General features: G+C 42.4%; 1 protein-coding gene across 2 annotated transcripts in view; it reads left to right on the top strand.

Annotated features, from left to right (window-relative positions):
- LOC116816432 (uncharacterized) overlaps window positions 1–19,681 on the top strand; it is a 40,623-nt gene that overhangs the window by 6,935 nt on the left and 14,007 nt on the right. Inside the window, exons 4-8 of one of the 2 annotated variants that reach the window (XM_032765653.2) lie at window positions 613–761; window positions 2,041–2,181; window positions 5,730–5,878; window positions 7,372–7,479; window positions 18,530–18,662. In XM_032765653.2, coding sequence (XP_032621544.1) covers window positions 613–761; window positions 2,041–2,181; window positions 5,730–5,878; window positions 7,372–7,479; window positions 18,530–18,662 — 680 coding nt within the window. Of the gene's footprint in view, window positions 1–612; window positions 762–2,040; window positions 2,182–5,729; window positions 5,879–7,368; window positions 7,480–18,529; window positions 18,663–19,681 lie in introns of both variants that reach the window. The other variant, XM_032765652.2, reaches the window with a different exon arrangement.

Raw genomic sequence — 19,681 nt, 5'->3', positions numbered from 1 at the left:
CCAGGTATCTTGGTGCAGGAAGGGCCTGAGAGACTGGTGGACCAAGAGAGGAGCTGGCAGGTCAGGGTCAGGAATACACATGATGCCCACCCACCAGGCCTAGGGGAGTGGGCAAGGCAATTAAAATGCTTTTTGGAGTTGATGTTTGAAGAACAGAAGACACTTAGGATGAATATGCTTGAAATGATTACATTACTGGTTATTTTGTGATCTAAGTCCAGTTCCCAGTGGATAGGTGTCCATAACACACAAACCATCACCACAATTAACTCTGTTTGCTAGGTTAGCAGTCTCAGCACAGAGATCAACAGATGAATGTGCATGGAGAATTAACTATCCTCTCCCCAAGAGTTGGTCTCTGTAGATTAAAGTTGTGGTATATTGTAGGAGACGTTTGCACTGCCACTGCCCATAATGCCTGTGTTTGGAGGATAAACAGAGAATGTCTGTCTCCAGGATTGTCAATCTGACACCTTCCACAAGTACTAAAAGTACACAGGAAAATTTAGATTTAAAAAACACAAAAACCAAACCAAAAACTTGCCTTTGCTATCAGAAGTATGCGGTTCTGTTTCATAATAGCAGATATCTATTCATATTTTGCATTTCTAGGCAATGCTTTTAGAGCGGAATGGACATACCAACTATCCCTTTTGTACTCTAGAAATAACTCATGTTCCGATAGATGCATGGTCCATGGAGCGACTTGGAGCAGCTTTCCCTTTCAGCAACTTGAACTCCATTGTTCTAGATTATACCAAGTAAGAGAGAGGAGCTATATACCCACAGCAGTCAGTGAGTGTGAGTTTGAACAATGCTTGTTATGTTCAGTGTACCCTCAAAGTCAGAACAGTTCTGATATGAAGTTTCTCCGCTGAAGTTTATAAACAATGGTTCCCAAGTTCCTCATCCCCATAGTAATGAAAATCTGTTTCTGATTGTGGATAAATCCCCAGGCTGAATTTCAGTTACCCAAAATGCCTTTTTTTTCTGAATCCCTAATTCAGATAAATGTAGTTCTGCTGTACTAATTCATTATAATTTCCATCTAAGAACTGGATTTTACAAAGAATGACCAATAGTTATCATGTCCAATACCAGGAAACTTGCCCCTGAAATGGTCTTCCTTTCCAGCTAAGCATTTCTTAATGTGCCCATCATCTGAGTACTGAGGTGCCGTATAGAAAAGCAAACTCTTGTCCAAGACCCTAGTTTACACCACTGTTAAATGGGATTATACTTGTTGCCTGTGTCTCCAGAAGCAACACTGCTGGGTCAGTCTGCAGTCTCAGCTGCTGAAGGAAGGCTTGCACAAAGACAAAGAGAGTTATTTTGAGCCCTCAGTGTGTCAAAATTGAGGCTCAGCCTGATCTCTGGAAGTAGGGAATCCTACAGTTGAGTCTTTACACTAAGTGTGCCTTGTTTCCAGCCTCCGCTAGTTACCCTGCAGCATCTCTGTTGAATGCAGCTGTCGTGGTGAGTAGTGAAGACAGAGGCAGTCTCTGACATAGGTAGGCCCTAACCCACTTTGGATTTTAAAGATTAGAAACATGATCTGAAGCAGATACAGAATTGGATAAGAGCTAGTGCAGAGCCTGGAGCACAAGTTTAAGGTATATTTGTTGGTCTGCTTGTGCCCTATTAGTTGGGCTAGTGTATGTTGAAAGGAAGCTTCCATGACGCCTTCACAGTCAGTCACAGGTACAGTGCACTGCAGTAACCTAGCCTCAAGGTGACAAAAGCATGGGTCACTGTGGCTATGTCTACATTTGAAAGTAAAAAGCAGGCCAGGTGAGGATGGAAAAAGGCATTTATTGGCAGAGGTCAGGAACAGCTGGAGTCAGCACAATAAAAACTCTGATCCGAAAGGGAGGTTTATGACAAGGTGGTAGTTGCTGCGGTCTTTTGTTCTAAGTTACGGTTTGTTGAACACAGGCTGGACTATTGCATGTTTCAGGATGCAAAAAGGTATTCTCTTTGAAGGTGACATTTATAGTCTTAGTCAGCAGATGGACATAACTAATCTGTTCTCTTTTACAGGTTTGGAGATAAAGGAATCACTGGACTTGTTTCTGGATTAGAGGGAAACACAAAACTTCTAACCCTCAGCTTATGCTACTGCAGTTTGGAACCTGAAAGTGGGTCCAAATTAGGCCCCATTGTAGCCCAAACTGCCATTTGGTAAGATTAAAACTCTTTCTGGAATTGTTTAACTTTGCTTGATGATTACATCACTCTTCCTTTCTAAAAACGTTAGAGAGTTGCCTGTTCTTTTTCAAATTAAATCTATATTTTCACCAAGAGAGATCTTATTGCTAACTCACGTTTTCTTGTTTTGTGCTTCAGGTTTAATTAATTTGAGCTGGCTTATACTTTGTACAAGTATACATTTCATTAAGAAGTCCAGCTTCAACAGGAGCCAGTTAATAGGCCAAAATTAGTCTAATTCAAACAAAAGTTCTTATTAGATAGCTTTCAGTTCTCAGCTGCTTAAGGCGGTTGAAACTTTAGACTGAAGTCTTGCTCTCTCTGTCATCTGATGAGGAATGGTGTTGTTTCAAATAATCAGTGCTGATTGCTGCTGGGGCCTCAGCCCATGGAACAGAGATGCTTACTGTGTTGGAGCTAAGAAAAAAGCCAGGCTACAATTTGAATCTTCAAATATACATTTGTTGAGAGCAAAAGCAAAGGCCAAGTGGATTCAACTTTGGAACACAAAGTCATTGTGTAAGATAGATAAGGAACCCTAGTGGCCAGCTCGGGCAGCTAGTTTAGAACAAGCTGCCCCCAGGCATGATCTTCACAGCCTCTAATCAACTTTGCAGTGTTTGCAGGAAAAAGTGGCACCACTTGTCCAGTAAACAATCAATGGTAGCATCAGCTGAAGTCGGAAAGATCAACTGCATCGATGGTAAGATCATTTCAAGATGTTTCTCAATTTTCCATTGCCTACAATCCCTCTTCAATTTGAAGTGGGACAAGAAATTCACACAGACTCACCTTCTGTCTGCCTAGAAGAAATTCAGATCACAGTGCATAAACTGAAGTCTGGGAAGGCACCTGGGAGTTGTAACTTCACCCCCTGAATTGCCAAAGATAAGCAAGAGTATTGTACCATGGCTGCACAGGCTCTTCCAGATCATCTAGCACATTAATATCATTCCTGATGACTGAAATAAAGGTGTTATTCTGCCCCTGTTAAAAAGGATGATAAGGCTGAATGTAGCAACTATAGAGGTATTATGCTGTTGTCAGTCCTAGGAAAAGTCTTCATTTCTGTCTTAATCTCTCAAATCAATGATGCACTTCATAGCAAAGGCGGGAATACTCAGTGCACTGTCAGATTTGGTCATTCCATTGTCAACTAGATCTTTACCATGACACAACTTCTGGAGAAGCTGGATGGATTTAATATGCTATTTTAAGTACTTTTTAGAGACTTCTGTCAGGCCTTTGATTCAGTGCATCAAACAAGTTTGTAGGATAAGGAAACTCGCCATCCCTGGGAAGATAGTGTCATTGATAGAAGAGCTCTATAATGGGACAGAAATCTGTGTTCGAGTCAATGGCAGATAGACGGCGTGGTTTCTTATTTCCACCGGACTTCAGCGAAGCTGCATTGTCACCATCAATGTTCAATATTCAAATTGACTGGTTGATGAACTTGAGGAGGCAGCTGTTGGTGGTGTTGAGCTGAATGTCATTCTGCTTTGAGATCTTGAATACCCTGATGACATTGTCTTATTGGCTCAGTTCAATGAATCACTACAAGCTGGTGGCCAAGCCGGTTAGGCCTGAAGCAATGCGCTTTGGTCCAGCTATTAATCTGGATAGAACTAAGTCCCTGGCTATTACCATCAAGCATTCTCCACCTCCAGATTACAATCTCAATATTAACCTGTCAAATCAAGACATCAAGTAAGTGGCAACTGTCAAATACTTGTAAAGCATCATAGGTAGTGCTGGAGGGTGCTCCAAAGATGTGGACACTCATACAGCAGCAGCTGCTGCCATACTTGGGGACCATCAGCAGCCTCTGTGGGAGCACTGTGACATCACACTTGCTACAAAGCTGTGGATCTATAGAACCATGAATATACCAACTCTGTTGTATGGCAGTGAAACATAGGCACAGAAAAGCTGAAGAGTGGCAGATGGATGTCATTGATTCTTGTCGTCTTTGTCAGCTTCTTCACATTAAGTGGCAGGACAAGATCAGAAATGAAGACATTCATAGCAGATCCTGCCAACTGCTTGCATGAGTACTGGTTCAATTTTGGTGGCTTTTTTAGTAGACGTGTTATTAGGATGGAAAACGAGCAAATTATAAATTGTGTTTACCAAGAAATGGTCACCAAAAGCTTTGGTGATGCGATAAGATTGAATATCCAGCCATACCACCTTAAAAACCTAGCTAGAGATCAGTCTGGGTGGTGCTCAGTGGCCCTCCAAGGATCCTTTGTGATCTGCCATGATGATATATGTCTATAAATTGTCACTACTGTTCTTTTATGTTTAATCTGTATTATATGCTATGAGAATGTTTTAGTGTGTGCTTTTGTGGCAATGTTTCTGACATACACAGGATAGATGATGTGACGTGTATCTAAGGTTCTAGAGAAAACTACATGCTGTTATAATGAATATGAAAAACAGAATGTGATCCTAAAAAGCATTTACAATGCATTTTCACAAGATTGAGTGTTAAAATGATCAGAGATGATTTTCCCTTTGGAAGTCTACTTGTAGATATTATAAGAGAAAAAATCTTTCTGGACTATTTAAGGGCAATATGTGTACTATCCATTGACCAAAGACATCATTTCACTCGGCCTTTCAGGGACTTTGGGAATCCTGGAATGTCTTTTTCCTAGCCTCATATATTTTATTGATAGGCCTTTTCTTAGCCTTGATAAGCCCTCTGTAATCTTTGTATGACTCAAAGCTGTTGACTACAGTTACTCTGATCAGCTCTTTCTAATTTCCCTGCATATCTTCCTAAAGTTGATTTAACTGACGCCTTAAAGCCTTATAATCCAGCAAAGAAAGTGAATGTTTATAGTCCAACAAGCCATACTTCATGCAAGTGACATTCATGTCATTTTCAAGGGGAAAGGAGTCCCGTCTTTACTCTCCCTCGGACTTGACTGGAGAAAATATTCCTTTAATGGTAATGGTATTTTCCTAGGCATGATGCAGGATTCTGGACATTCCTTCCCCAATTCAGATGAAGGCGGCAGCAAATATTAATCAATTTAGAAAAACAGCCCAATCCAACAAAGTATTTATGCATCTTCTTAACTTTGGACACATGATTAATCACACTGATGTTGACGGAACTACTGACATGTCTACTGTAACAACACTGCTTACATGCCTAAAAGTTAAGCACGTACTTTGGGAGACTTAAACAGTTATTCTTGTGAGATTGAGTTAGAGTCATCAAAGCCATATTTTATCTTCAACATTATCCTTACTTGATTTTATTATATCAGCAATTAGAACATCTAAAATCAGCATTCAGAGTTTTAAGTCCAATTCACGTTTAATTAAGCCTCCTTGGTATTAAAAAGAGACTATTTACCCCAATTTTTTTCTGTAACAATAACTATAATTTTAGTTTCAACAACATTGTTATAAATGCCAAATATAGAAAAGAAAGATGAAATGCAAGTTTAAATGTGATGGAACATCAATCAAATATTTAAAAGTATATATTTTTGTCACAGCAATCTTTATCTAAATGGTAACAACTTGCAATGTTTGGGTGCCCTTGAGCTCATCACACCAATAGCTATGTATGCAGACAATCTTGGAAGAGATAAGGAAACAAATGCCTTCCTATTCAACAATTATTCTGATCATCAAATACCAGAAGGTGAGACTATCTGGCTCTTGGATTAGAGAAAATTATGATTTTTCAATTTTTTTGTTGAAAATTATACTTACACATACTAGTAATAGCCTATGCAAGCATTTACTGTTCTTCCATTATATTCATGTACAAGTGTTCTCTTCTTGGCACCTGGGACAAACAGACAAAGCATGCTGTACAGTCATTTCACACTGTCCCTACAGTGCACTTTGTAATGTCTTGTTTCAGAGAATTTTGGTGTTTTGGTGTTTAAAAGGATATGTTTAAAAAGATATCAGAAAAATGTGTTTTATCTGAAGGATTAAATATGCAAGTGCTAATAATAAAATGTGTTTACAATTCAAATTTAAACATGAAAGAATAAACAAGTTCCATCTGAGCTAAAGACCAAGTTTGTTTTGTAAATACTCTGTACTGTTTAATTTGCTCCCATTCTTTAACGTTTCTAGACTGAGAAAGGATCCTCAAGATTTGGCCAGAAACATTTAAGCAGCTATGTATTTACACCTGAAAAGCAAAACCACTATGAATAAAAGTAGTGAAAGTTGCATTTGGGAAGCACATAAATTAATAACTTATAAAACATCCATTAACATCAATTTGTTTCAGAGGCTATTTAAGTTGGGAAAGTAATTCAAGCTACTGTCCTTGGGGTCAATTGCCTCCTTGAGCTTCAAGTCCCTGATGATGATCAGTGTACCCGGAGCAGACATGTAGCTGCATAAACTGTCCACACCATTCTCTGTGCCAGGGATCCCTGCTCCATCTGGGGATGGCCAAATGCAGTCTCCAAAACAAGCATGGCAGCCTAAAGGTGATGAGGATGTAGAGTGGTCAAGACATCTTCTACATTGCAATGAACATTTTCTGGACATATTTTTTAAAATGTTCATTTAAAAAGTCACGTTTATGTTAATGAAAGTGTTTTTGCATTTTTCAATCAACTATAGCAGGGGAAGTCTGCATGTGAGCTGTCCAAATTCAGCATCTCTCTCAGGCAGCTTCCATCAAAATGGCTCAAATGGCTAGAATTTAAGATGCCCTCTCCTTGCAGAACTACTGGTGTGGCTGTCCCAGCAGACACAGGGGGATGCAAGCTGCATTCCAAGGGTGAATCTGGCTGTACGCTCTAGAGAGGAAGATAAATGGAGCATCTATATAATGGTGAATGTACTGCAGTGGAAAAGATGCTCAAACTTTCCCAAATGACAATACTAGCTAAACTATATCAAGGGATATAATAAATCAGAAATAAGCAAAAATAGCATAGAAACTTTGTGCTGAAATATGCCAACTTTTTTCCGCCCACAAAATTATCTCTGATGGAAAAAATTAAATAGCTATGTAGATTCTTCTATGGTAAATGTCCCTCAGCATCCAGGACAATGTAAACTTGGGAGAGTGTATATCAAATAATACTGCATGTTCCAAAAAATTGTGTATAACTCCATGAATTGGCAACTGTTTGAATGGCTGCTCTTATTTACAAACAGCAGACAAAGGTCTGGGTATCCACTCAACAGCTTCTGGCTTGAACGTTGCTTCCAAAACAGGAAACTCTAACACAGTGGAAAGTAGTATGAGGAAGGAAAAGAAAAGAAAAGGTACAGTTCAGTTTTGTGTGGTTTTATTCTATTATACATAAGTCCTCATCATTGTAGTATCTGAGAACCTTCCAATAGCACATTAAGCAATGTGATTACCATCTGTCATGCGTGGTTGGTTCTTCTGCTTCCCGCTCCCCATCATTAGATTTTTAAGGCTGGGGGGTAGGGAGGTGGCTAGTCTCACCTCCCTCCTGCATGACACAGGCCATAGAATTTCACCCAGTGCTTTTTACACCTAGCACAACAAGGTTGGTTGTCTTTCTAAAAGACACCACATCTTGATTTAAAGCCCCCATCATCCTCCCTCTCTCACTACTGCTCTTGCCTCCAGTATTTTTGTCACCGCGACAAGCTAGTAATGGAAAACCTTCCCAGAGGGTACTGCTTTCCAGTTTGAAAAAGGCCTTCTTGACTGTCATATAGGCTAGATCATCCACTGAGGCCCACCACTGGGTAAATAGTGGGGTAGAGTCGCACTAGGCCAGAAATAGCACTAGAAAGAGCAGAATGCACCATGGGGAGTGTGCTTGCTACTATGCTACTGGGGTATAGCTCACTACCTCTGCACCAGTTCTATGCAGGCTGGTGTGGAGAGCAGCAAGGTTGTTGCTCTACTTCATCCTCAACTGCTATAGAGCACTGTGTGCCTCAGGGGAGTAGGGACAGGAGTAGTCCCTATGCTGCCCTGAGCTCCAGGACAGCAAACCAGACTGGTCCTTGTGAAGGCAACAAAAGGGGTGGGAAAGGGTCCTAATAGCCCTATGCCCTTGACCAGGCTGTGCACTTGCATAAAAGGTGGGCAAGATCTGACCCATAGTGTGGCACTGTGATTATTAAAACCACAATTAAATAGCACACAAGAAGGCTGGGGTGGTCTAGTGCTTCCAGGCAGAGATGTTCTGACAAAGGAGAATTCTATTTCTCATTATTCCTCTTTTGTACAGATCATTTCAAAATTAGGTTTTCAGTCTTGAATGGTTAACCTCAGATATTGTAGAAGAACCATTCATGTGCACTTTTACTCTGTAAAGTAACTGTAAAAATGACATTGTGGAATTCCATTTTGATTGTCTTTCTCTGACTCCAGTTTACAAGTAAAAACATTTTTTTTCTTTCAGTGCTGTAAAAGCGTCTTGGGATTTGAAAGTCAAGCTGAGTTTTTTCATTCCCATACATCACCAACAGGAATCCAGACCCAGCTGATTGTATAAGTTTATACTGTCAACAATCCAGGGTGTATTTGTGGGGCTGGTTGTTGGAAAACCACATTTTTACACAGAAACTGAACAAATTTAATATGGAGTCACTGAGAAATAACAGAAATGGAACCTATTTATGCCATTTGTATAGTATTTTTTCAAAGAACTTCATTTTAAGCTATGCAGGCTAATGATTGATCCAGTATTTTTAATAGTTATGTACTATTGACCAAAACTAAAAATCATTCATTTTTATTTTTAATAATTCATTTATACAATTCCTATTTCCTGTATATCACATTCTGGTGCAATTAATGTAAACTAGCAAGACAAGCATGCTAACAAAACATCACACACTTTTTGCCCTCATGTTAAGCATCACCATTCAATTTCATGAAAACTTTACAAAAGTAAAATACCAAAGCTCCAGACATGTGATATCTTAAATCAAGGAAAAGTGGCCATAACAATATATTCTCAAGTGTTTCAACCTGCAAAATGTTTCCTGTACAGAAAATTAGGACCTGGATGAAGCTTAGAAATTAAGAATTTGCTTTGTATGAAAATGGCTTCCTGCTACTCAAGAATGTTCTTGGCTTGAGCAGGAACAATCAAAAATTATCAAGTTTGATAATTTGGAAGAATACTTTTTTCTTTAAACCTACAGAAAACCTGATAATTTAAATATGAAATATGAGCTATTGAATTTTCGATGCCTGTATACAAATGCCAGGAGTATGGGAAACAAGCAGGATGAACTGGAACTCATGTTGTATGAAGAAAATTATGACTTAATTGGCATCACAGAGACTTGGTGGGACAACGCCCATGACTGGAGTACCAGCATTGAGGGATATTGCTTGCTCCAAAAGGATAGGAATAGAGAAAAAGGAGGAGGTGTTGCACTATATGTCAAGAATGTATACACGTGCTCAGAGGTCCAAGAGGAAGTGAGCAACAGACCTACTGAGAGTCTCTGGATGAGGGTAACAAAGGGAAAGAACAGTACAGTAACTCCTCACTTAACGTTGTAGTTATGTTCTTGAAAAATGCGACTTTAAGTGAAATGATGTTAAGCGAATCCAATTTCCCCATAAGAATTAATGTAAATGGGGGGGGTTAGGTTACAGGGGAAAAAATTTTTTGCCAGACAAAAGGCATTATATACATTTTAAACAATTTTAAACATGCAATTTAATACAGGTATAAGTTTTAAACAATTTTAAAGAAACAATTTAATACTACAATCATCATTGCTGAGTATAAAGCTTGGTTGAGGTGATGGAGTCAGAGAGTAGAAGAGGGTGGATTGTCCGGCTGCTCCTCTTGCTGAACTTTCTGAACTTGGAAAAACACATCTAGAGAGTATTGTTTTGCTTTCCCTTTTTTTTTTCTTGGTAAATTTCTTTATTGCAAGTCATTAGATGACCAACTGCCCTAATCACTTTGGAGCTGTGTTCCCTGTCAGAATCGTCATCACTCAGGATTTGCAAGCCAGCTCCAATCATTTGGAAAGCTTCAGAAAGATGTTTGGCAGTCAAATTTCGATGAGTTGGTGGTTCTTCTACTTCTTGGCCCTCTTCTTCCATTGCTCTTGTCACCTCTAGTTGCATCAGATCTTCATTGGTTAGCTCTTCTCTGTGTGATTGAAGAAGTTGTGTAACGTCCGCTTCTTCCACCTCATCAAAACCTGCTTTCTTGGCCAAGCCAAGGATATCTTTCTTCACAGCAGGGACAACATCTTTAAATACATTGACACATTCAGGCCACAGCTTCCCCCACACAACATTCACGTATACCTGAGTAACTTCAGCCCAGGACTCACCGATGTTATTGATGCACTTGAGGATGTTGTAGTCACGCCAAAATTGCTGAATAGCAGGTTTGCCTTCCCCATCAGTGCCTCTGATGAGCTGGTTGAAAGTATGGCATAAGTAATATGTATTAAATGCAGCAATGGCTTCTTGGTCCATGGGTTGGATGAGTGATGTGGTGTTAGGTAGCAGAAAGACAACTTTGACATTTTTCCACAGGTCATCTAGGTTGAGTCGATGAGCCAGTGCATTATCAATAAGCAATAAAATCTTGAAATCGAGATTTTCTTTGGCACAGTATTCCTTCCATGCAGGGACAGCACGGAGAGTCATCCATTCTGAAAAAATAGCTCCAGTTATCCATGCCTCCTTTTTGGATCTCCAAATGACTGGAAGTTGTTCCTTTGAAAATCCCTTGAGTGTGTGTGGTGTTTCAGATTGGTACATTGTCAGTGGTTTCATCTTCATGTCTCTGGCAGCATTATCACTTAAAAGCAAGCTTAAACCATTTTTAGCTGCTTTAAATCCAGGCGCTGTCTTCTCCTCTCGGGATATGTAAGTCCGCTCAGGCATCCTCTTCCAGTACAGGTCTCTTTCATCAACATTGAAGACTTGTTTAGGGGAATAGCCACCTTCCACAATTATTTTCTTGAAATAGTTGGGGAATTTTTTATTTGCTGCAGTATCAGCACTAGCTCCCTCACCGGACATCTTGATGTTATGCAGGTAGAAGCACCTCTTGCACTGATCAAACCATCCCCGACTTGCTGTGAAAGTCTCTGTCCATGATCCTTCACCTTGGTCTCTTTTCAAATTGTCATACAAACTTTTTGCCTTAGCTTGTATCACTAGCAAACTTAGAGGCATGTTCTTCTAGTTTTGGTCCTCTATCCACAGTGAGAGAAGACTCTCCATGTTTTCCAGCAAACTACTTCTTGATCAACTTATTGTAGTAGCACTGTGTGGTGTTACACGCCAAGCACTAGCCCTGATCTTTTCAGCATTATTCCGAATTGTTCTCATAGTGGTCAGAGTAAGACCTAGAGTGATGCCAATGTCTACTGCATGCTCGCCTGCATCAAAATGCTTTAAAATGTCTAATTTAGTAACCCAAGCTGATGGTTTTCTTGGTTTTCTTGCTGCTAGTGGTACTGCTACTGCTAGGCACTCCACTATCACTTGCTGGACGCTTTTGACTCATGATGCCAGGTCATGCTCCTCCGGACGCGCATGCATGTGCTACTCTTCACTCCCTTTAGCCTGGAGTGGCCGGGGTCATGCAGCATCAATCAACTATTGCAAGGGAAAGAATTTGGAAAACCCATGTCATTCTGCATGGTAATCTGCTCCCCTACTGGAACCCCTGTGGGTTTAGGCTAGGACTAGTTATGGAGGTTCTCACTTTCTTGCAGGTTCTTATTTTCACAGGAGTCCTGTTGGAGGACCAAAGGCCTCTCTTCCAGGGTGCCCTGGAAAAATGGCCCCGCAGTATCTCCCCTAGTAGCCATGCACTCAGCACCCGGGCAGCATTGCAGCCAATGCAGTAAGAGGAGAAAAATAACGTTTGCTGCAGGGCTGTGCCCCTCTCTGCTGTATGCATGCAGAGAGATGCAGCTGGCATTAAAGTGAATGGCAAATCTCCTGTGCATTTCACAGACTTTCATGGGAGCAGGGCCAGGTTCTGTTCATCTCTACGCCACTTTCCCCCTTGCTACGGTGAAGCAGGCACTGGAACACTATTCCTGTAACTTGCTTTGGGCGGGCTGATGCCCCCCTGTGTTCTTACCTCCCTCTAGCAAAAGGTGGGGAGCAGATAAAACATTGTTTATTCTGTAGCAAGACAGCAAGGCAGGGCCTCTGCTGTGCACCACCCACAGCTGCTCTGCAGGCAGCTGGTGGCCTCGCAAGCACTTGGTGTAGAGCCCTATTCCCAAGTAGAGCCGTTGGTCCATAAAGCAACAGTAAACCGCTGGGGGGCGGGTAGGGGTGTAGGGTGCACGTGCTGTGTGTTTACAAACATACTGTACATGCAGTACTGTACTATAGTTGGGAGGTGCCCACTCCTTACCCCACACAAGCACAGCCCACTGGCATTGCAGACAATGAGGCAGGCAAGGAGGCTGAAGGTGCTGTAGGCTAGGAGAAGCATGTTGCGCAGCGGCAGTTTCCCCTACTCTGCAAGCACCAGCAGTGGGGGCTCAACCCTCGCTCGCCAACTCCACCCCTTGCCGCATCCTTAACCCGCCTCTTCTCCCCCACTCCTCTCCCTTTACTCCGCATCCTCACTCCTATCCCCTCCCTCCCCTCCCCACAGCAATTAGCTGGCTTGCGGCGTTCAGGGGGCAGGAGGGAAGAGCGAGGACATAGCATGCAGGTTCCCCCCTCCCTTCCCTGCCTCCCGCCCATGGCAATCAGCTGGTTTGCGGTGTTGAGGAGGCAAGGGAGGAAGGGGGAGCCTGCGTGCCAAGCCCTTGCTCCTCCTCTCTCCCTCTTGCCTCCTGAACGCCACAAAGCAGCTAATTGCCGCAGGCAGGAGGCAGGGGGAGCAGGGGAAAGACACTAATCCGCAGGGTCCACCAGCAGGCAGGAGGTTCTGTGGGGGGGGGCACATAGGGGAGCTGATAGGGAGGCTGCCAGCTGTGGACAAAGCAGGCGGCCAAACGATGTTATAGCAGAGCATTGCACAACTTTAAACAGATCATGTTCTGTAATTGAGCAGGGACATAAGATTGAAACAACGTTAAGCGAGAGGACATTAACCATGACATCAGGAAGAGGAAGTGGATAAGTCATTCTACAAGCAGTTTACAAGATTAGTTAACACACGAGCTAGTGTTAATGGGAGATTTTAATTTCCCCGATACACTGGTCTACAATTTTTGAGAAGTCGTCTGCTTCAGAGATAAAATGTGGTATTTATTATGTATTTTGATGTGCTGAATTCAAATATGACAATTAAAACAACTGATTGGCTAATGTTTCTAAGATATTTAAGTTTTTACATTTTATGTCTATGTATATTGTGTAGATAGTAGAGTTTTAATCATAAATTGTAAACCTAGGTCTTTTCATGTGTTTATGGTTGCTTTACATGATAATATTTCACCTGTCCTGTTTATGTAACACTTTAAAAATCAGCAAAAGGGTTATATAAATAAAATTTATTATGAAACAAAAGGCAAAAAACTATTATGTACATAGTTTAGTCCTATTCAGTGTCTACTCGGCGCTTCTTGGCTTGTCTCTTGTATTCATTAAATGGAGCATCTCTTGTCACTGTCCAGCAATAGTCTGCAAGCATTGATGGGCTCCATTTGCCCTGATAGCGTTTCTCCATTGTTGCAATGTCCTGGTGAAATCGCTCGCCGTGCTCGTCGCTCACTGCTCCGCAGTTCGGTGGAAAAAAATCTAGATGAGAGTGCAAAAAATGTATCTTTAGTGACATGTTGCAACCAAGGCTTTTGTATGCCTTGAGGAGGTTTTCCACCAACAACCTGTAGTTGTCTGCCTTGTTGTTTCCGAGAAAATTTATTGCCACTAACTGGAAGGCTTTCCATGCCGTCTTTTCCTTGCTGCGCAGTGCATGGTCAAATGCATCATCTCAAAGAAGTTCACGAATCTGAGGACCAACAAAGACACCTTCCTTTATCTTAGCTTCACTTAACCTTGGAAATTTTCCACGGAGGTACTTGAAAGCTGCTTGTGTTTTGTCAATGGCCTTGACAAAGTTCTTCATCAGACCCAGCTTGATGTGTAAGGGTGGTAACAAAATCTTCCTTGATTCAACAAGTGGTGGATGCTGAACACTTTTCCTCCCAGGCTCCAATGACTGTCGGAGTGGCCAATCTTTCTTGATGTAGTGGGAATCTCTTGCACGACTATCCCATTCGCAGAGAAAACAGCAGTACTTTGTGTATCCAGTCTGCAGACCAAGCAAGAGAGCAACAACCTTCAAATCGCCACAAAGCTGCCACTGATGTTGGTCATAGTTTATGCACCTCAAAAGTTGTTTCATGTTGTCATAGGTTTCCTTCATATGGACTGCATGACCAACTGGAATTGATGGCAAAACATTGCCATTATGCAGCAAAACAGCTTTAAGACTCGTCTTCGATGAATCAATGAACAGTCTCCACTCATCTGGATCGTGAACGATGTTGAGGGCTGCCATCACACCATCGATGTTGTTGCAGGCTACAAGATCACCTTCCATGAAGAAGAATGGGACAAGATCCTTTTGACGGTCACGGAACATGGAAACCCTAACATCACCTGCCAGGAGATTCCACTGCTGTAGTCTGGAGCCCAACAGCTAGACTAGAGCCAATCAACAATTTTAAGCATCATTTTCGCTCTCAGTGACCCAGAATTAGTAAAGTTTGACTACATTTATTTCAGAAGCATTTTGGCTTTAGAGCAGTGATATCCATTGGAAGACTATTGCAGAAAAACATAATATGTCCTTGTAGCGGGGCAACGACTAACCAGCTTGGCATCTCCTGCTTGTCGTCTCGGGAATTAGCTCTTCCAGCCTGGAGTGCCTTCTACAGGCCGGTATCTCGCTTGCCGCTGGCCCCCGTGTCCCTCCCGGACCCCAGTGCGTTTTACATCAGGGTTCTGCCTCCAGCAGGAACCCTCAATCTGGGTCTCCCCACCCAGGGGAACACCGAACCCTCTATCCCCACCTTGCCTCAGTGGCTCATCTAGCCCCTGCTCCCTGGAGCGGACTGCAGTCTGTAAACTACTCCTCATCAGCAAAGGGGTTAGGGGTGAGGACCTGCTGCCTTTGCTTATTTCCTGGCTGCCCCTCTGCAGCCCTAGTAGCCTTTTGTAGGCCTTTAAATAGGCCTGCAGCCTGGGGTTTTGCTAGGCTGGAGCTCCCAGATCCCTCTGTCCTTCCCCAGCACTGCTTTACCCTAGGTACCTTTCTCAGCTCCCAGGCAGCCAGGTCCTTCTTTCTCAAAAAGCTAGAGAGAGAGTGTCTTCCAGTCTCTGGCTCTCAGCCCTCTTATAGGGCCAGCTGTGGCCTGATTGGGGCGTGGCCCCAGCTGTGGCTGCTTCCCCCAATCAGCCCAGCTGTTCCCCTACCTCAGCCTCTCCCAGGGCTGTGTTAAGCCCTTTAGGGCATGAGCAGGGTGACCACCTCGCTACAGTCCTGCAAATTCTTAGCATGTGTAGGGGACAGCTTTCTGATTCAGAAAATTGAGGAAACAACTAGGGACTCATCCATTTTGGATCTGGTTTTGAACACCAGGGATGAATTACTTATGAACGTGAAGGGTGGTTGGGAACTTGAGAAGAAGTGATTATTATCTGATAGATTTCAAGAGCCTATGGAAAGGAGGACATGAGAACAACAAAACAAGGGTACACTGAACTTCAGAAAGGCAGATTTCAACCAACTCTCAGAAATAGTAGGCAAGGTCCCATGGAAAGACAAATTAGGAAGAAAAGGAGTAAAAAGGGCTGGCAGTTCTTAAGAGATGTAATACTAGAGGCTCAACACCAGGCTATTCTGATACACAGGAAAGATAAGAAGAGCCATCAGAGGCCAATATGGGTGCACAAGGACCTTTTAGCAATCTAAAAACCAAAAGGGACACATACAGGAAATGGAAGGAGGGGCACGTCACCCAAGGAAGTATACCTGGGTGCATGAGCATATAGGGCAAAATCAGGAAAGCCAAGGCAAAGAATGAGTTACAACTGGCAAAAATTGTTATGAGCTGGTAAGGGAAGATGATAGGGAGGCAGAGCTGTTCAATGCCTACTTTGCTTCAGTCTTCTTACAAAAAATAACATGTGACCGGATGACTGTGAAGTTACCGTAGACAACAAAGGGGAAGAGATGGAGATCAGGATAAGTAAAGAACATGTCAGATCTTCTGATCAATTTGAACAAATTCAAATCAGCAGGGCCAGCCAGATCTTTTCACCAGAGGATGCTGAAGGAATTAGCTGAAGAAATCTCAGAGCCACGGGCAATAAACTCATGGATGACAGGAGAGGTCCCAGAAGCCTGGAGAAGGGCTAATATAGTGCCCATCTTTGAAAAAGAGGAGCCAGGAAACTACAGACCAGTCAGCCTAACTTCAATACCTGGGAAGCTACTAAAGCAATATATAAAACATTCAGTTTGTGAATACCTGGGGGATGAAGTGATAATCACTTGCAGCCAGCATGGATTTACGAAGAACAAATCATGCCAGACCAGCTTGATTTCCTTCTTTAATGGGTAACTGATTTGGTGGGTAATGGGAATATACCTGGACTTCAGCAAGGCTTTTGACAGTTCCACATGACATTCTGATAAGTAAGCTGAAGAAATGTGGGCTCGACAGAACTATCATTAAGTGGATACATAATTGGTTAAACAGCCACAAATAAAGAGTGACTATTAATGGAATGATGTCAGATTAGAGGGAGGTCTCAAGTGGGGCTCCACAGAAATCAGTTCTGGGTCCGGTGTTGTTTAACATCTTTATTAATGACCTGCATGTTGGTATAGAGAGCATATTCATCAAGTTTGCAGATGACACAAAGGTTGTGAGAGGTTCCCTCCCCCCCCCGGTCTGGTAGGCGGAAAATGGGGGGGAGGGTCATGTGAGCCGCACTTTAATGATAAAAGAGCCACATGTGGTTCATTTGGCCACCCCTGGGCGGGAGGTTTAAAAAAAAACATAAGGAAGTACTTCTTCACATTGTGCACTGTGTAGAAATCTTTCCCAGGAGATGTTGTGAAGGCCAAAATTATAACAGGGTTCAAAAAAGAAGTAGATAAATTCATGGAGGATAAGTCCATCAATGGCTACTAACCACATGGGCAAGGATACAACACCATGCTCTGAGTGTCCCTCGCCGCTCTTTGCCAGAAACTGAGTGGATGACAGAGGATGTATCATTTGATAATTACCTATTCTGTTCATTCTTTCTGAAACATCTGGCATTGGCCACTGTTGGAAGACAAGGTGGACCATGGGTCTGACCTATTATGGCTGTTCTTATTTAAACCGGTGAAAGTTACACTACACTGCCAATTACACATGGCTTAGAACTAGTTTACACTGGACTTATAACTCACACTGCTGTTTGTCGCCATTGTTATAAATGTATGGAGATACACCTATCTCAGAGAGCTGGAAGGGACCTTGAATGGTCATCGAGTCCAGCCCCCTGCCTTCACTAGCAGGACCAAGTACTGATTTTGCACCAGATCCCTAAATGGCCCTCTCAAGGACTGAACTCACAACCCTGGGTTTAGTAGGCCAGTGCTCAAACCACTGAGCTATCCCTCCTCCCTCTTGCCCAAATCAAAAACATGCAACTACATACTGTAGATTACATTTGGTCTAATATCTTTATCAGCTATATGGAAATTATCCAGTGAATTGCTTCGCTGGTATAAGTAAGTCTCCAAACCATGCTTCTCCAATTGTTTTGCAGCTTAACATGAACCACAATACTGTGTGATCAATAATAAGTAAAGTTAAGATTTTCTCAGTTATTTTTTACCATAAATAACCAACAGGTCATGGGCTTCTGTGAATTTTTGTTTATTGCCTGTGACCTGTTGGTGACTTTTACTAAAAAGAATGAGCGAGAGGACTGAAGCCCAAGCCCCGTGGGAGGTAAAAGAGCCCAAGTCCTGCTGCAGGAGCAGAGGAGTTGAGCACCCGCTGCCGTCACAGCTGACAGCTCTGGGGCCCTTGCTGCAGCCCCACAGCTCAGAACTCCGGGGTCCCCACCACCTGTGGCAGCTGACGGCTCTGGTTCCCCCCGCCACCTGTGGTAGCTAGGAACTCTGTGTGCCCCCACAACCCATAGCTGCTAGAGCTCCAGGACCCTCCTCTACCCGTGGATTTTGCCTGTGCAATTGATAAGCATGAATGTTTGCTAGAGCTATTTAGTTTTAAAATGTGTCCCCTACTATTAGCATAGCACATGCAGAATTTTTCACACAGCTCCTGTTGCTATTAGAGTCACACTTCTAATACAGGATGTTCCCAAAATAATCCTCATTTTTTTTTCTTGCAGGAACTAAAAAAAAAGAAAAGAAAAGTGAAGTTGGCCCATGGTTAGTTAAATTGCATTTGGCTGATAATGGCATAGATGGAAGAGGAAAGGGAGGAGAAAAGATGGTCCTGGAGTTCACACAGTTTTTAACTTAGTAAGTGATAAGTAAGAAAGATGGTGGTGCCTTTTTTTCCTTTTTCTAGATTCAGAAATGTATGTTTGGAGAATATCTGTCTGTTTTTTTATCCAAAATGAGTACTAGTAACCATTAGCTTTGCTCCTCAAATATTCTGCATGCAACATCTCTGAAGTGTGTAGGTACGGTGTAGAGTATAGTGTGAGAGCTCTGACTCTATCTGGAAGGATCTTAAATATACATACATCTAAGCTCTCCCCAAATTCAGTTTTGCTATCAAAGTTCCTAGAGTGTCCAGTGATTTCACCTCAACAGGATGATGTTCTGTTTCTTTTCCCTTCTGACTGCTATCACAAGCATTTAAAAAAATAACTTGTAGAAAATGATTCCACAGGTTTCAAGTTAGACCTCATTAAAATCAACTAAAAATAGATATTAAGGGCAGAACAGGGGGAGGACACACAGAGCTCCTTTCTGCTACCCTCACATGCAAAGGACATGATTGCATTCTTGGACTGGGGAACCACATGCCACCCCAGAATATGGCAATGGAAAACCTTCCTAGAGGGTACTGCTTTCAAGTTTGAAAAAGGCCTTCTTGACTGTCATATAGGCTAGATCATCCACTGAGGCCCACCTCTGGGTAAACAGTGGGGTAGAGTTGCACTGAACTGGTGGAAGTCACTGGCTAAGCACTGGAATCAGTTTGTTGAAATGCTCAATCAGCTTTTTACAGCAGTAGCCTCTTCTGCAGGTACAGAGGATATTTTCTTCATTTTAGTTTATTCAACTACTTCAATTCAATGACTATTTTATTCAAAGTTAAGAAACCTATTGGGAGTTGAAAAAGCAGGAAAGCTTGTTCTCCTTCGAGTGCTTGCTCATATCCATTCCAGTTAGGTGTGCGCGCGCCGCGTGCACGTTCGTCGGAGAAACTTTTACCCTAGCAACACTCGGTGGGCCAGCAGGTCGCCCCCTGGAGTGGCGCCACTATGGTGCCTGATATATACTCCTGCCGACCCAACCGCTCCTCAGTT

This window comes from Chelonoidis abingdonii, chromosome 8 (assembly GCF_003597395.2).
Source record: "Chelonoidis abingdonii isolate Lonesome George chromosome 8, CheloAbing_2.0, whole genome shotgun sequence".
Classification (NCBI taxonomy): Eukaryota; Metazoa; Chordata; order Testudines; family Testudinidae; genus Chelonoidis; species Chelonoidis abingdonii.
Note: the sequence above shows the minus strand (reverse complement) of the source record. Positions and strands in the feature narration are given on the sequence as shown.